This window comes from Xenopus laevis, chromosome 8S (assembly GCF_017654675.1).
Source record: "Xenopus laevis strain J_2021 chromosome 8S, Xenopus_laevis_v10.1, whole genome shotgun sequence".
Classification (NCBI taxonomy): domain Eukaryota; kingdom Metazoa; phylum Chordata; class Amphibia; order Anura; family Pipidae; genus Xenopus; species Xenopus laevis.
Window position 1 is genome coordinate 37340439 of NC_054386.1, and position 18519 is coordinate 37358957.

The 18519-nt window shown below is 44.4% G+C and overlaps 1 protein-coding gene across 11 annotated transcripts in view; it reads right to left on the minus strand.

The window, feature by feature from the left end:
* LOC108699996 (E3 ubiquitin-protein ligase HUWE1-like) overlaps positions 1 to 18519 on the minus strand; it is a 159206-nt gene that overhangs the window by 76653 nt on the left and 64034 nt on the right. For all 11 annotated transcript variants that reach the window (XM_041574909.1, XM_041574913.1, XM_041574912.1 and 8 more), the window contains 2 exons: positions 17788 to 18004; positions 9593 to 9715 (listed from right to left, as the gene is read on the minus strand). In XM_041574909.1, coding sequence (XP_041430843.1) covers positions 9593 to 9715; positions 17788 to 18004 — 340 coding nt within the window. The remainder of the gene's footprint in view (positions 1 to 9592; positions 9716 to 17787; positions 18005 to 18519) is intronic.

Below are 18519 nucleotides of genomic sequence, written 5' to 3' on the forward strand. Positions count from 1 at the left end.
GGGTTGAACAAAAAGATTGCATAAAAATGTGAGGAACTAAAGCCTTTTTTTTTTTTTTTTTTAACACAATCACTTCATTTCAGGGGCTTTAAAAGTAATTGGACCAAATTAAAAAACTGAAAATAAAATGTTTATTTCTAATACTTGGTTAAAAACTCTTTGCTGGCAATTAGGGATGCACCGAATCCACTATTTCGGATTCGGCCGAACCCCCGAATCCTTCACAAAGGATCCGGCCGAATCCGAACCCTAATTTGCATATGCAAATTAGGGGTGGGAAGGGGAAAACATTTTTTACATCCTTGTTTTCTGACAAAAAGTCACGCGGTTTCCCTCCCTGCCCTAATTTGCATATGCAAATTAGGTTTCGGATTCGGTTCGGCTGGGCAGAAGGATTCGGCCGAATCCGAATCCTGCTGAAAAAGGCCGAATCCCAAACTGAATCCTGGATTCGGTGCATCCCTACTGGCAATGACAGCCTGAAGTCTTGAACATATGGACATCACCAGATTCTGGGTTTCCTCCTTTTTTATGCTCTGCCAGGCCTTTACTGCAGCGGCTTTCAGTTGCTGTTTGTTGGCCTTTCTGTCCGAAGTTTAGTCTTCCACAAGTGAAATGCATGCATAATTGGGTTCAGGTCAGGTGACGGACGTGGCCATTCAAGAATATTCCACTTCTTTGCTTTAATACCCTCCTGGGTTGCTTTGGCTGTATGTTTCGGGTCATCGAAACGTATGACTGGACTGTGAATTTAAATGGTTACACCCTTTTTAGGAAGGACAGAGGGATTAAAAATGGTGGAGGAGTGTTTGTATGTAAAGCCTGAATTAAAGCCATGCACTAAAGAAATAATCATTGCTGGCACTGGTGAGGGTGTAGAATCCCTCTAGGTAGAGATTTTGACTGAGCAAATGTTACAAAGAAAATTATCATTGGTGTATGCCAGGGGTGCCCAGCCTTTTTTATCATGGGATCTACTCTCGACACCTGGTCCCCATCAGGAGATCTACCTTGATAAAAATAGTGAGCCGTGTACCAGATGGCACAAGAACAAGTGTCCCAAGCCCATAAAATGGTCAGGGTAGTATCCACTGACTGCAACTGTTGCAATGCTTACCCTTAAGGCATGTGAGTGGCATGTGGCTGAGCGCTCTAAAACTTATTGGGTTTGGTGGGTGCCAGTGGGGTCAAGAGCATGCGTAGATCTTGGGCCCAGGCCAAGATCTTGCCAGATTAACTTAATTTCTTTTTATGAGAAGGTAAACAGGGATTTAGATTCTGGGATGGCAGTGGATGTGATTTAATTAGACTTTGTTTTTGATACAGTGCCACATAGAAGGTTACTAGTTAAATAAAGGAATATTGGCATGGAACATAGTATTTTGTACCTGGATAGAGAACTGGCTAAAAGATAGACTACAAAGAGTGGTGGTAAATGGAACATTTTCTAATTGGACCAGTGTTGTTAGTGGAGTACGGCAAGGCTCTGTACTAGGTGCCTTGCTTTTCAACTTGTTTATTAATGACCTGGAGATGGGCATTGAAACTACTGTTTCTATTTTTGCAGATGATACTAAATTGTGAAGAACTATAGGTTTCATGCAGGATGCTGCCACTTTGCAGAGTGATTTGTCTAAGTTGGAAAACTGGGCAGCAAACTGGAAAATGAGATTCAATGTTGATAAATGCAAGGTTATGCACTTTAGCAAAAATAATATAAATGAAAGTTATACGCTAAATGGCAGTGTGTTGGGAGTTTCCTTAAATGAGAAGGATCTTGGGGTTTTTGTAGACAAGTTGTCTAATTCTGGGAAGTATAATTCTGTAGCTACTAAAGCAAATAAAGGTTTATCTTGCATTAAAAGGGGCATTAACTCAAGGGATGAAAACATAATTATGCCTCTTTATAGGTCCCTGGTAAGGCCTCATCTGGAGTATGCAGTGCAGTTTTGGACTCCAGTCTTTAAGAGGGATATAAAAGCTGGAGAGAATGCAGAGATGTGCAACTAAACTGGTTAGAGGGATGGAAGACTTGTGAGACTGATAAGGTTGGTGTTGTTTTCTCTGGGGAAAAAAGGCGCTTGCGAGGGGACATGATTACACTTTACAAGGACATTATAGACAAATAGCAGGGGACCTTTTTACCCATAAAGAGGATCACTGTACCAGAGGCAACCCATTCAGACTAGAAGAAAAGAACTTTCATTTGAAGCAACTTAGGTGGTTCTTCACAGTGAGGACAGTGAGGTTGTGGAATGCACTGCCGGGTGATGTGATGGCTGATTCTGTTAATGCTTTTAAGAGGGGCTTGGATGATTTCTTGGACAGACAGAATATCAAAGGTTATTGTGATACTAAACTACAGTATATAGTTAGTATAGATATGGGCATATACAATTTATGTGAAATTATGGAGGGGTGTGTGCATGGATGCTGGGTTTTCAATTGGAGGGATTGAACTTGGACTGTCTTTTTTAAACCCAATTTAACTATGTAACTATTGTCCATCTGTATTATGAAATGCCTCCCAATCAATTTGACTGCATTTAGCTAGATTTGAGCAGACAGTATGTCTCTGAACACCTCAGAATTCATTTGGCTGCTTCGGTCCTGTGTCGATAAATACTAATGCCCCAGTGCCACTGGCAGCCATGGCCATTGTCCATGTTTTCCCTGTTAATGTTGAAATGGCTGACACCTGCACCTTAAGGGTACTCATATAATGCTCTCTTTCATATCCAGAGAACAGAAAAACTACCACCATAGAGGCTGTAGGACAGCATGGGTCTTGCCCCTCAGAAATCTCCGTTTGTACGAATTTGTCCCAAATCTTATAATATTGAGTTTTAGTCAAGACTTTTCTTGACTTGAGTAGGACATTCACCACTTCCTCTCTACAATTCAGATTCTTCAGTCTCTCCCTTTTAACCTCCATGCCATCAAGTATAAGTAGTCTTCCTCCTGGAACTGCACCATCCCCTGATAACTATCCCGGAAATCTTGAAATTTTATTTGGTTCCCCCAGTCAAACCAGTGGAATCATGGACTTCTTGGCCAATATGAAACCAGTACAACCGCATCTGCTGCTTCCTGCTCTATCTTCTTTAGAACCTTCCAGATGAGGGGAATTGGAGCAAACACATAGATTAATCCTCTTGACCAATCTTGTCTTAGACCACCTACGACTTCCACCACTCTGCATGGGTACCTGGCGAAAAACCTTTGGCACTTCCTGTTTTGAACGGAAGTCATTGCATCTACTTTTGGTACCCCCCATGTATTCACTAGACCTTGAAAAATATCTTTGTGAAGAAGGTCTATGATACTCCGACTTAGGAAATCTGCTTTCTTGTGCTCGACTCCAGGTAGTTGGACTGCTGTCAGGTCTTCTAACCATGACTCCACCCACTGAAAAACAATATCATTCTTTTTGTGCATCCTTGCTTTTGCATGTAGGCCACCGCTGTAGTATTGTCTGAAAACACCTTGACACTCTTTCCTCTCAAATGATCTGTGAAGGTTAAGAGAGCTTCTTTTATTGCTCTTAATTCTAGGATGTTTGAGGAAACTTGTTTCAACTCTCAAAACTAGCACAAAAAGTTCTCGCCAGGGGGGCGTCCCGCCGACCCGTCACATCTGTTGTTACGGCCATCCACTATGGTCCTCTAATCGAGTTCCTTTTCCTAGATTCTTTAGAACACACCACCAGCTTAACTGGTCCTTCATGTTTTGAGGCAGTATCAAATTCTTTTGTAGATTTTGTTGTGGGCTCTTCATTCTCCTTAGCAAAATATTTTGCAGTGGTCTTTTATGCGATCTTGTCCATTTTACAACATGAATCGTAGAAGACATTAATCCTAGGATCCTTAGGCAATGGTGCATAGTCACCACCTTCTGCCTTCTGAAATCTTCTACTGCCTGGACAATGTTTTGCTGTTTCAAGAGCGGTGAGCTCACTAATTTGTCTTGTGTCTGAAAATATGCCCCTAGATAAAGCAGAGATCTCGTCGGGGTCAGATTGCTCTTCTCTACATTTATTATCAAACCGTGCAAATGCAGGAATTCTTTTTTTTTGTAAGATTATCTTTATTGATTTTATAGACATAAAACAAACAAGAAAGAGGAGAGTGAAGAAAAGAAAAAGAAAGAGATAGATAGAAGGGTGGGCAACCCCATAATATGATAAAGAGTAGCACAAGGTGAATAGCCAAGTTAAGATCTTTTCACTTCCACCGAGTCAAACGATTTGCGTTTCTGTAAGCCACCTATCCCAGATTTTGTTAAACTTATCTTTGCATCCACGCGTGATATACGTCAATTTATGACTGGGAAGAATGTCATTGATAATTTTTATCCAGAAAGCCAGGGTAGGAGGTTCCAGGGCCTTCCATGTAAGCAAAATAGCTTTCTTTGCGTAGTGTAAAAGTTGGCTGAGACACAGTCTGTCACTGGATGAAAGAGTTAGTTCCTCAAAATATCCCAAAAGGCAAAATGCAGGTGTCCGAATAGCTGGGAGACCCAAAGAGGCATTAATAAATGCCAGAATTGATGTCCAGTACTGTTGAATTTTAGGGCACTCCCAAAATACATGCATGTATGTACCACTATCAGCGTTACATTTGAAACACAGGTCAGGGTAACCTTGATATATTTGTGCCAGCCTGTGTGGAGTCAGGTACACTCTATTTAGAAACTTGGTGTGTATGTAACGGTCCCTAACTGAAATGTTGGTTTCTGGTATTTTCTCAAGAATATCCTTCCAGGATTCCACCTCCAAAGAAGGAAAGTCTTGGGCCCATTTACAGCAGATACACTTAATGGGATCGAAGCTATTCTGTAGCAAAATGGTATATAACCAACTTAGGGGTTTGGAGAGGTCAGATTTCCGTAAGTATCCTTCCAGGGTTGATTGGGTAATAGATGGTGTGCCTTCAGGGAATTGGGCAGAAAATGCATGACGCAGTTGGAGGAATCTGAAGAGCATATGATTATGCAACCCAAACTCCTCTTTCAACTGTGCAAACTGTTTAAGCTCCCCTGCATGTATCAGGTCACCCAGATATTTTATTCCGGCCGTGGCCCACACACTGGCATTCGGAAGGGATTGAAATTGTGACAGAGATTTGTTGCCCCAAAGTGGAGCCCATTTGGATCGGTCACCTAGCGCCTTGTAGGCAGAGAGTACCGTTCTTTGAAAAATTAGGGTTACAGTTGTCATGGGAGGTGTTAGGGCATATATAGAAGGGAGCCCTCTATGCAGCTGATTAGCAAGGGCCTCAAAGGATGCAACCACTGCTGCTACCAGGACTGTAGCTGGATTGTTGGGATCAGGATTAAGCCACCACCGGGCGTACACTAATTGACTGGCATAGTAGTAAAGTGTAAAGTTGGGAAGGGCCAGTCCCCCTTTCTTAACCGGCACTTGCAGCATCTGGATATTAATTCTTGGGCGCTCACCTGCCCAAATAAACCCCCTGACACAAACATCCAGCTGCTTAAACCACACCCTGGGGAGTACACAAGGTGCATTATGGAAGGCGTATAAGAATTTAGGTAAGAAGATCATTTTCAGGATATTAATTCGGCCCGGAAGGGTAAGTGGCAGACTTGACCAGTGTTGCATTTTAAGTTTCATCAAACGGACTATTGGGGCCAGGTTCAACTCAGAATATCGCCTGGGATCTCTATGTATCTCAATTCCCAGGTAGGTAAACGATGAAACCCATTGTAATTGGGATCCATGCTGTGGGTCTCTGATATTCCCAGGGTCAATGGGGAAAACTACTGATTTCGCCCAATTAACCCGGAGACCTGAAAAGTCCCCAAAATTCGTGACCTCTACAAGGAGCTCAGAGAGAGAAAGCCTGGCGTCAGCCAGATATACCAACATGTCATCTGCATAGAGTGATATTTTTTCCTCCAGTCTCTGGATTCTAAGACCCTCTATGTGTGGGTTATTACGTATTTTGATGGCCAGTGGTTCAATAGCTAGGGCAAAAAGAAAAGGGGATAATGGGCACCCCTGCCTGGTACCTCTGGCCAGTGGGAATTCCTGAGATAGTTCTGTATTTACCAATAGCCTTGCTCTTGGAGAATCATATAGTGCTTTTACCCACAGTATGTATTGTTCACCAAGCCCATACTGCTGCAGAAGGGTCCAAAGATAGGGCCACTCTACCGTGTCAAAGGCCTTTTCTGTATCTAACGATACCACCACTCTTTCCCCTGTGGAACTATGTTTAGCCCAAATGTTTGTAAAGAGGCGCCTAATGTTAATATCGGTAGTTCTGGTCGGCATAAACCCGGTTTGATCAGGATGTATGAGATGCTCAATTACTTTTTTGAGTCTGGTCGCCAGGACTTTAGCCAGTATCTTAATGTCCGAGTTGAGAAGTGAAATAGGTCTATAGGACCCGCATCTATCAGAAGGTTTGCCAGATTTAAGAATTAGAGTAATAGTGGCAAGTTTGGTACTATCTGGGAGACGAGTGCCCTGCGGTATAGCATTAAATAGTGAACTAAGCTTGGGCACCACTATATCTTTGTGAGCCTTGTACCATTCAATCGGAAGCCCATCTGGACCGGGGGACCTCCCATTGGGGAATGCGTCTATAGCATCCGAAATCTCATCAACAGTAATGAAATAATTTAGAGGTGCTGCATCCTCCTGAGAAAGTTTAGGTATTTGGATTCCATTTAGATATTGGGCCAATGAGTCTACGGAACACTGCACTTTGGAGCTATAGAGGCTAGAGTAAAATTGAACAAATTCTGAGAGGATCTGTTCCTGTGTGCAGATTTCTTGACCTGCTTCAGAGGACAGCCTGGGAATAGAGGTTAGTTGTCTAGGTTCTCTAGTAAGGATAGCAAGAAGTTTGCCACAATTATCCCCTTTGTCATACCAAGAGGCAGCTCTCTGGAGTTCCCACTGGGAGTATTTATGTGTATAAGCCAAGTTAACAGCCCTTTGCGCCGCCGCCAAAGCCAGTCCCAATGATTCGACTGGATTATTTGTAAATGCCGTTTCCGCTTCTACCAACTTCCCCCTTAGGAATTCCAATTCTGCATCCTGCTTAACTCTAGCCCCTTTTGTCAGTGATATATATGATCCCCTAGTAAAGGCCTTACTTGCATCCCAAACAACCTGTTCCTGGGCTGTGTCCTGGTTAATTTCCCAATATTCCTTATACTGTACTCTAGCTGCATCTCTAACCAATTCATGAGCAATCCACTTTGGGGGCAGTCTCCATTGTCGTAGCCCCTTACCTCCTCCCAGTTGTAATTCCAATAATAGCGGGGCATGATCTGAACAGATTCTAGGAATGAAGGAGACAGATGAAATCTTCTGTAAAGCTGAGGGAGAGGCCAACACTAAGTCAATTCGGGACAGGGCAGAGGTGGATGTTGTATAGCATGAGTATTGCTTCTCCGATGGATGAAACCATCTCCAAACATCGGTAAGGTTCGTGGCTTGTAGCCAATCACCCAAGGCTCCTGATTCACCCCTAAGCGGTCGCAACCTGTCCAACATAGGGTCAGGGACGGCATTAAAGTCCCCCAACCAATATGTTGGGTAGTCACCCTCTGTTGCTATTTTATTAAGAATTGTTCGCAGTAGACTTAAATCCCCAGGAGGAGGAGAGTATACATTAACGATCATCATTGTATATGACTGAATTGTTACCTTTATAATGAGGAATCTACCATATCTGTCAGACATCACTTTCTCGATATTAGGACTAATCGATTTCCTGAACAGAATTGCTACCCCTCGTGAATACGTTGAATACTCAACGTGGAGAGTACGACTCAGCCATTGTTTTTTAAGAGCCCGCACCCTCTGCCCCACAAGATGCGTCTCCTGCAGAAGCATGATATCAGCCCCCTGTTTTTTGAGATGTTCTAACACTAATGACCTTTTGAATTGCAGGAATTCTAACACTCTTTTCGTGCGAGACTCTGCTTCTCCTTCTGTTCTTGCCGACACTAGAATGTTGTCTAAATAATGAAGACTGAAATTCCTTCTTTCCGCAACTCAGCTATCAGTATGAACAGGATTTTTGTAAAAACTCTTGGGGATTGTGACAGGCCAAAAGGGAGACATTTGAATTGTACATGGACTTTACCCTACTGCGAACCTCAGATACTTCCTGTGTTCTTGATAAATTGGCACATGAAAATACGCGTAATTCAAGTTTATGTTCATGAGCCAGTCTCCAACTACAATCACTTGTATGACTGCAGCTAAAGACTCTATTTTGAATTTAATTTCCTCTCATATCCAAAACCGGGCTCATAGCCCCTGAGGCTTTCTTCACTAGAAATAGCCTTGAGTAAAAAACCCTCATTCTTTCGTGAGGAACTGTTTCTATTGCTTCTGATGCAAACATTTGATCCATATATTCCTGGACCAACTCTTGAATGTCCTTTGACTTCAGGAAGGATGAACTAGAAGAAAATCTCTTTTTGGAACCTTTGAAAACGAACAAAAAACCTCTTCTTACTGAATCACAAACCCAGCGATCCTGCACATTTCTGGCCCAGACTTGAGCAAAAAGGTACAATCTTCCCCCCACTCCTATCTGAGATTGGATCTCTGTTGCATCTTGCGCTATATATATATATATATATATATATATATATATATATATATATATATATATATATATATATATATATATATATATATATATATATATATATATATATATATATATATGGGCGTGGTCTGGTGAAGGTTCACTGGTGGGTGAGTCTATATAATTATGTACACTTGCACTTTATACTTATCTTGATAAAGGTCCATGTGAGGACCGAAACGTCGATCCAATAAAATATGTTTCATTTTTGAGAAATCCCAGTGTGCGTCAGCTTTCTACATGAATATACAATTTTTTTCTGACTAGCACCTGGGTCTTTACTCCAGTAAGTGTGTGCCGCAGCCCTTCCACATCTATATCTCTCTCTCTCTCTCTCTCTCTCTCTCTCTCTCTCTCTCGATATATATAGATATAGATAGATATATAGGGACTATATTTCCTGTATGATGGGAGTGTCCTAATATTAATAGGTTTTGGATAAGAATACATAATACAGCATTCTAAAGCTGACATTTTATTCAGTTTAAATTGTATCCTGACAATGTTAGCTGCGAAGAAGAGAGCAATAGAAGAAACTTGGAACACTAAGCAGAATACAGAACCAGCAGTTAGAAACAGAATGAATGGTATCATAGTGCAAGAGAAAAAGCCTAGTATTTTCTCTCAAAATAAATTTTTATTGATGTGGGCAATAAATATACAAGGCCCCTTCTTAATAGAACAATTTTTAGCATATCTGAAGTCTGTGAAGCAACAGATACTTCATGGCGAGTCAGGGATGACTTATCTTGGCCCTCTCCTTTTTTTTTTTTTCAAGATGTGCCAAGTCAGAAGAAAAAGGGAAAGACATACAGAAGGCCTGCAAGCAAATCATGATTTCTCTGTTTAATTTATGTAACCAATGTTTTTGTGCAGATGCTCTAATTATTCAAAGGAAGTCATCCAAAAACTGGTCATGTGATTTAAGAGAAGGAAGAGAGCAAAATACTTACTCAAAGAGTGCATTGTGCCCACCAGAGCAGAGAAATTTCTGCAGCATGAGGTGATATGGATATTTCCTTTCATCAAACAGCATGGGGGATGTGAACCCAACGGAACAGATAAAAAAGGTCAATCTATGAGAAATATTTAATTAGGACAATTTAAGAAATTATACTTTAACAAATATGACATTCCTCTGTATAAACTACTAAGAAAAAAAAGGGATTGGGCCATACTATTCAATGATGCATACTGAATGGGTCAAACACACACATTTTACCTCTGTACGTACTCCAATCACATAATTTTATAGTGGCATTTAATTTCTCACACAAGAGTAATCAGTGTTGTTATTTAAAGGCACAGAAGATAGGTATGAAATGAATACATTTGTATAATTTAAATGATTTTGCATGTTACATAGTTACATAGTTAAATTGGGTTGAAAAAAGGAGATTTTGTGTACTCACCGTTAAATCTTTTTCTCTTCAGTCACTTGGGGGACACAGGGACAATGGGGTATAGCTAGTACCATTAGGAGGCAGGAAACAACTACAAAAAAGACAACTGGCTCCTCCCCCACTGGCTATACCCCCAGCAGGCTGGAGAAGAGCTCAGTTTGTACCAAAGTCAACAGGATATGACATAACGAAATAAAAACTTTTAAAAAAAGCCAATAACTGTTAACAAGAAAAAAGGTAACTTGTCTGACGGAAGTGAAAGCCTCAATCCAGGGAGGGAAGCCCTGTGTCCCCCAAGTGACTGAAGAGAAAAAGATTTAACGGTGAGTACACAAAATCTCCTTTTCTCAAAGTCAGCTTGGGGGACACAGGGACAATGGGGACGTACCAAAGATGTCCCCTAACAACCGGGTGGGAAAAAAGAGGCTTATGTGGTATCAGCCACCGCGGCCTGAAGCACTTTTCTGCCAAAGTGAGTGTCAGATGCCGCAAAGGTGTCAAAATGATAGAATTTTGCAAATGAATGGACAGAGGTCCAAGTCGCTGCTTTGCATAGCTGGTCAGCTGATGCCTGGTTTCTGAAGGCCCAGGACGTACTCACACCCCTGGTCGAATGGGCAGTGACCCTGGACGGAGGTGATCGACCTCGGGCTTTGTATGCGCCTTGTATAGCTTGTTAGATCCAGTGAGAAATGGATTGTTTGGTAGCCGATGCGCCTCGACGTGAGCCTGATGGAAGTACCAGCAGGGAATCGGACTTGCGGAAGTCTTGAACTCTGAAGAGGTAAAACTTTAAGGCCCGCACTGGGTCCAGAGTGTGCAGTGCCCTCTCCTTCTGATTTGCTGGAGACGGGCAGAAGGAAGGAACCACGATCTCTTGGTTTATATGAAAGTCCGAGACCACCTTAGGTAGGAAGGATGGTATGGTACGAAGGACCGCTCTGTCTTGATGGAAGACAAGGTAAGGCGACTTGTAGGAAAGGGCGCTGAGCTCAGAAACCCGTCTTGCAGTAGCAATAGCCAGGAGGAAAACTGTTTTCCAGGTCAGGAACTGAATGGGCACCGACCCCAGGGGTTCAAAGGGAGGAAGTTGAAGGGCCCGGAGCACTAACGTGAGGTCCCAGTTAGGTGCGGGAGCCCTGACAGGCGGAGTCACATGAGCCACTCCTTGCATGAAAGTTTTGACGTCAGGAAGCAGGGCAAGTCTTTTCTGGAAAAGTACTGATAGAGCCGATATTTGAGATTTGAGGGAACCTAAAGACAGTCCTAGTGATAGGCCATCATGCAGGAACTCCAGTAAGGTTGGTAGAGAAAACAGCCGGAAACTAACCTTGCGAGTGAAACATCATTGACGGTAGGTGGACCAGACCCTGTGATAGGCCCTGGCTGAAACTGGCTTCCGAGCCGCACACAGTGCATGCCACAGCTCGAGAGAATCCCTTTTGAATCAGAATCCTGGTCTCAAGAGCCACGCCGTCAAGTTGAGGTAGGTCGGGTTTGGATGCAGGATTGGACCCTGAGTGAGAAGTTCTGGGAGAGGAGGTAGCGGCCACGGTTCTGCGACGGAGAGGTTGAGAAGGTCCGTGAACCATGCTCGTCGAGGCCACCTCGGTGCTATGAGGGTGGACCTTTCCCTTTGGAGCTTTCTGATCGTTCTGGGAATGAGAGTAGTGGGTGGAAAGGCATACGCCAGATGAAAGGGCCAGTTGGCTGTCAGAACGTCCACGTTTAGGGCTAGTGGGTCTCTGTAACGAGCTAGGAAGTTTGGTACCTTTCTGTTGTGCCTGGTCGCCATGAGGTCCACCTCTGGAATGCCCCATCTTGAAGTTATTTCTTGAAATACTTCGTCCTTTAGTGACCACTCGCCTGGGTCCAGGGATTGCCTGCTTAGGAAGTCGGCTTCCCAGTTCAGCAGTCCCGGTATGAAAATGGCGGACAGCTGTACGCTGTGAGCCTCGGCCCACTGGAATATGAGTTTTATCTCGCTGAGAGCCGCCCTGCTCCTTGTGCCGCCCTGGTGGTTGATGTAGGCCACCGCCGTGGAGTTGTCCGACTGTATTTTCACCGCCTGCCCCGTGAGGTCCTGCTGCCAATGGATGAGGCCTAGGCGAATGGCGCGGATCTCGAGCAGATTGATCTGCAACTTCTTTTCGGTGAGGTTCCACTGTCCTTGGGCCGACCTGCCTTCGAGCACTGCTCCCCAGCCGAAGAGACTTGCGTCGGTCGTGAGAATGCGCCAACTGGGATCCCCGAGGCGTTTTCCCCTTGAGAGGTGAGTGGAGTTGAGCCACCACAGAAGGGACGTCCGAGTTTGAGGAGAGAGGATTATCTCTTGTAGTAAGGACTTCCGTCTCCAGGTGCCTGAGGATGTTCCACTGGAGTTCCCGGAGATGAAATTGGGCGAAGGGGACCGCTTCTATCGTGGAAACCATGACACCCAGTACTTTCATGCAGAACCTTACGGGATGCTGTGGCTTCTGCAGCAGTAATCGAACCAACGCTTGGAGATGAACAATCTTCTCCTGAGGGAGAGAGATCCTCTGAGTCAGAGTGTTGAAGTTCATGCCTAGAAAGTTCATGGATTGACTGGGGATTAGGCAGGATTTGTGTAGGTTGAGAACCCAACCTAATTCCCGCAGTTTCTCCATGGAGACCTGGAGTGACCGCTGGGCCTCCTGGGGGGAAGGCGCTTTGATCAAAAGGTCGTCCAGGTACGGGGTGATGGAGACCCCCTCGTTGCGGATCAGTGCAGTGGCAGCCGCCATGATCTTCGTGAAGACCCGGGGGGCTGACGTGAGGCCGAATGGTAGACTTGTGAATTGGTAGTGGAAACTTTGGAAGGCAAAGCGTAAGAATCTCTGATGAGGAGGGAAAATGGGAACATGAAGGTAAGCGTCTTTTATGTCGAGAGACATCAGGAATTGCCCTGGGGACATCGCTGTGATGACAGATTGGAGGGATTCCATTTTGAATTTTCTCGGACGAATGAGCTTGTTCAGTTCTTTTAAATCTAGGATCGGCCGGACTGAGCCGTCCTTTTTGGGGACTATGAACAGGTTTGAGTAGTAACCCCTGAAGTGTTCGTCCGGGGGGACGGGAGTAATCACTCCTGCTGTGAGAAGGTTGGAGATGGCCTTCTGAAAGGCTGTACGCTTGCCTGATTCTTGAGGAAGTCTTGACATGAAGAATCGGTAAGGTGGGATAGATGAAAACTCTAGATGGTAGCCCCGAGTAACCACCTCGTGAATCCAGGTGTCCTGAACAAGAGATACCCACGTGTTTGCAAAGTGGGACAATCTCCCCCCTATAAAATTCGGGGCGGGGAGTACGGCGTCATGCAGAAGTAGTCTTGTCGGTGGGCTTTGAGGAGTGCTTTCGGTTCTGCCAGGGAGATCGATGTTTGTTTCCGAAACGCCCTTTGTTTGAAAAGGATTGTCTTGGGGGAGAGGATCTCGCGCTCTTGGTCTGAGAGCCACGAAAAAACTTGTTCTTCCGAAAGGAGGGACGTGCTTTGGGTTGGGGGAGAAGAGTGCTTTTACCCCCGGTAGCTTGACTAATGATCTTATCAAGTTCAGGTCTGAAAAGGAGCTTCCCCTTGAACGGGATGGAGGTCAGGGACTTCTTAGAGGAAAGGTCCGCTGACCATAGTTTCATCCATAAGGATCTGCGGGCCGCCACCGAGAGAGCGTCAAGTGAAGCTTGAGTGGCGTCAAGTGAGGCTTCACACATGTAGTCATTGGCCTCTTTGATTTGAGATGCCAGCTGCGAGAGTTCGTGACGTGGCGCTCCGTTCGCAATGGCAGTGATGAGAGTGTCAGACCAGGACTGTATGGCTCGGCTAACCCATGCTGTAGCTAGGACCGGCCTCAGCGAGGATCCGGAAGCTGCGAATAATGAGCGTAGTAAACTCTCTAAATTTTTGTCCATAGAGTCTTTGAAAGAGGACGCGTCAGGGACAGGTAAGGCCGTGTTCTTAGAGAGGCGGGATACTGGGGTGTCCACGGATGGAGGAGTAGCCCATTTTTCAGTAAGCTCATGTGGAAAAGGATACAACCTTAGGAACCTACGGTTTGTTTGAAAACGTCTCTCGGGTGTGTCCCATTCTTGTTGGATAATCTGTTCAAGCTGGTTGTGAGAAGGAAACATAGGTGAAGTCTTGTTGCGTCGCTTAAAAAGAGACTTGGAAGACTCTGCGCGGACCTCCGGTTCCTGGAGATGGAGGGTTTCTAGAACCGAGGAGATAAGGGAGTCCACGGTGTCAGAAGAAATTCTAGAATCATCTTGGTCTGAATCTGAAAAAAGCTCCCCATCTGAATGATCCTGTTCATCCCCGGAATCAGGGGGTGAAAAAAGCCTAGGAGGAGAATCGCTGTCGTCTTCTGATGGGGAGGGGGCCCTGCGTTTGGAGGGTCTAGGTTTATGACTGTCAAGGCGAGAGAGCAGTTTGTCTAGCGACTGTGCTAGTTTTGGAATGCCTGTGGCCAATTGGGTTGCCCACTTGGGTGCTGCCTGTACTCTATGTGGGGAAGCTTCTGGACTAGATGCTAAGGGATCCCCCTGGGCAGCCTGATTCACCAGAGGTGGAGAAGGTGGTGTGGGCTCAGAAACCTGCTGTGGCGAGCACTGGTTGCATAGGGATGATTTGTGCCCTGTGGGCAAATGTTTGCGGCATTTGGCACAGGACAGAAAAGTGACCAGGGCTGTGGTTGCCCCCCTAGAAAAGAGGCTAGCACTGGGTCCTTCAGACATAGTAAAGTGCCTGGGAAGAGTAACCCAGTAGAAAAAGGCCTGTCACTTAGCTGGGTAGTAGGAGAGGAGCGAGTTGCCAATCCTGCAGTGGTGTCCTGTGCTGCTGCTTCCAGAGAATGTCAGTCTGGGTGCAGCGCGTGTGAAAGGGTTTTTCCCCGTGTGTGATCCAAGATGGCGCCGCTGAGTAAGAGAGCGCGCTCAAAATCGCGCGAGAGGCAAGCAGGGCGCGGGAACATACTTCCGCATTGTAAAGGGCGCCAGCGAAAACTAAAATGGCGTCCATTGTGATGTGCGCATATGGTGCACATCCAGCCGCAACTGAGCGGCATAGTAGAAACATGCTCCCTGCGGCTACCAATGAACCGCCCATAGGGTAAGAAACCCAGCGACTCCCTGCTCATGGACTTAGGAGGAACATGGAGCAGGGAAAAAACCCGTCCCCTCACTTCTCTAAAGAGATTGCTAGGGACTGAGGGGGATCCGATCTGCCCTCCATGGTTAGGGGAGGGAGAGGAAGGGGAGGAGAGAGGGCACGTTGGGACTTACCTGCCCTGGCGATCGCTCTCCCAGTTCTGTCTGCCGGCCAGCCTGGTCTCCTCCTGTGAAGGAAGGAGAGGAAATGGCTGGGTGGTCTGTGTAAAACACCTGCGACCCCAGAGACAGATCCCACGTTGGAAGGTGCCAATGAGATACTTTACGCAGTGTAAAGGTTCAAGCAACCCCCTGGTGTCAGCAAAGACTGACAATACAAATAAAAATAAAAAATTCTTCTGTCCTAACCTCCTGAGGACACAACTAAAACTGAGCTCTTCTCCAGCCTGCTGGGGGTATAGCCAGTGGGGGAGGAGCCAGTTGTCTTTTTTGTAGTTGTGTCCTGCCTCCTAATGGTACTAGCTATACCCCATTGTCCCTGTGTCCCCCAAGCTGACTTTGAGAAAAGACAAAGTCCATCAAGTTCAACCCCTCCAAACGAAAACCCCCGCATCCATACACTCTACTTTTAATTAAATTCTATATACCCATACCTATACTAAATATAGAGCTTAGTATCACAATAGCCTTTGATATAATGTCTGTCCAAAAAATCATCCAAGCCATTCTTAAAGGTATTAACTGAATCAGCCTTCACAACATCACCCGGCAGTGCATTCCACAACCTCACTGTCCTGACTGCGAAGAACCCCCTACGTTGTTTCAAATGAAAGTTCTTTTCTTCTAGTAACTAGTCTAAAGGGGTGGCCTCCGGTACGGTGATCCTCTTTATGGGTAAAAAGGTCCCCTGCTATGTCTATAATGTCCTCTAATGTACTTGTAAAGTGTAATCATGTCACCTAACAAGCGCCTCATAATTTAAGTCTTCCATCCCTCTAACCAATTTAGTTGCACGTCTCTGCACTCTCTCCAGCTCATTTATATCCCTCTTAAGGACTGGAGTCCAAAACTGCACTGCATACTCCAGATGAGGCCTTACCAGGGACCTATAAAGAGGCATAATTATGTTTTCATCCCTTGAATTAAATGCCCTTTTTTATGCAAGACAGAACTTTATTTGCTTTAGTAGCCACAGAATGACACTGCCCAGAATTAGACAACGTGTTATCTACAAAAACCCTAGATCCTCTCATTTAAGGAAACTCCCAACACACTGCCATTTAATGTATAACTTGCATTTGTATTATTTTTGCCAAAGTGCATAACCTTGCATTTATCAACATTGAACCTCATTTTCCAGTTTGCTGCCCAGTTTTCCAACTTAGACAAATCACTCTGCAAAGTGGCAGCATCCTGCATGGAACCTATAGTTCTGCACAATTTAGTATCATCTGCAAAAATAGAAACAGTACTTTCAATGCCCACCTCCAGGTTATTAATAAACAAGTTGAAAAGCAAGGGACCAAAAACAGAGCTCTGCGGTACTCCACTAACAACACTGGTCCAATTAGAAAATGTTCCATTTACCACCACTCTTTGCAGTCTATCTTTTAGCCAGTTCTCTATCCAGGTACAAATACTATGTTCCAGGCCAACATTCCTTAAAGGGATCAGAAAACATGTTTTTTTCAAAACGCATCAGTTAATAGTGATACTCCAGCAGAATTCTGCACTGAAATCCATTTCTCAAAAGAGCAAACAGATTTTCTTATTCAATTTTGAAATCTGACATGGGGCTAGACATTTTGTCAATTTCCCAGCTGCCCCTGGTCATGTGACTTGTGCCTGCACTTTAGGAGAGAAATGCTTTCTCGCAGCCTGCTGTTTTTCCTTCTCAATGTAACTGAATGTGTCTCAGTGAGACATGGGTTATTACTATTGAGTGTTGTTCTTAGATCTACCAGGCAGCTGTTATCTTGTGTTAGGGAGCTGTTATCTGGTTACCTTCCCATTGTTCTTTTGTTTGGCTGCTGGGGGGGGGGTAAGGGAGGGGGGTGATATCACTTCAACTTGCAGTACAGCAGTAAAGAGTGATTGAAGTTTATCAGAGCACAAGTCACATGACTTGGGGCAGCTGGGAAATTGACAAAATGTCTAGCCCCATGTCAGATTTCAAAATTGAATATAAAAAAATATGTTTGCTCTTTTGAGAAATGGATTTCAGTGCAGAATTCTGCTGAAGCAGCACTATTAACAGATTCATTTTGGAAAAAAATTATTTTCCCATGACAGTATCCCTTCTCCTAGCATTACCACCAAATCACCACAATCATTTTGTCAGGGTTGTAAAAAGATTGAAAGAAATTATGGACAAATACATGAGCACTTCTAGATGTAAGCACAAAAATATATAGACTATAATTTTACTAAACAGCTCCATATAAACCAACTGCATTCTACATGATCAAAAACTCACACTGTAAATGATGTCTCTGAGTGATACAGTATATGCCATATATTTGCCAGACCGTTCAGGATAGATATTCTTAGAGACCAATTATAGCATTAGTGGCACTTTTTCAAAACATACTGCCTATAAACACAAAAACACCAGAAGCACTTACCTGAACCTAGGGGTAGGGGTGTAAGGAGGAGGCTGCCAAGAAAGCCCTTTTGTGAGCAGTTTGGTGAGGGCAGACGCTGTGGAGCGAGCAGCTGGTGTAGGGGCTGTGGTAGTGCTGGCAGCATGGTGACTCCTCCTTTGCCGAACAGGAGAACCTACACACAGTTTGACAAGCAATCCAAACAGTTCTGCCAAAGCTCGGCCCAACCTAGAAGAAGCTGCAACAAGAAAGATGTTACTGAACTAGAAGCAAAAAAATATATATATATGATTGCGGCTACAAATTGCACAACTAGAAGCAAACCTATCTAAGGCATTACATCAATTTAAAGTAACCAGACCTACAATGCAACCAATGAATACTTAAGACTAAAACTTAGCATGTGCTCTGACTGCTACAACCAGCCTACAGCTACTGATTTATTGTGCCTGATAAATATTGCAAAAACTCAGGCACTTATAATTGCAAGCTTAAACAGAATTGGACTGAAAATTGTTTGCAGAAAACATTACAAAGTACCTGCACTCCTTCCTTGTTGTTCGAGCGTGGGTGCTTGGTCAATCAGAGTATATAACGTTCAAAGTGGACCAGCACACCAAAATCTTCAATCAAAAGAGGTTTATTTCAACATCACTCATGCGTCCAACGTTTCGGCCCACATTAGGGCCTTTATCAAGGCCCTAATGTGATAAAGGCCCTAATGTGGGCCGAAACGTTGGACACATGAGTGAT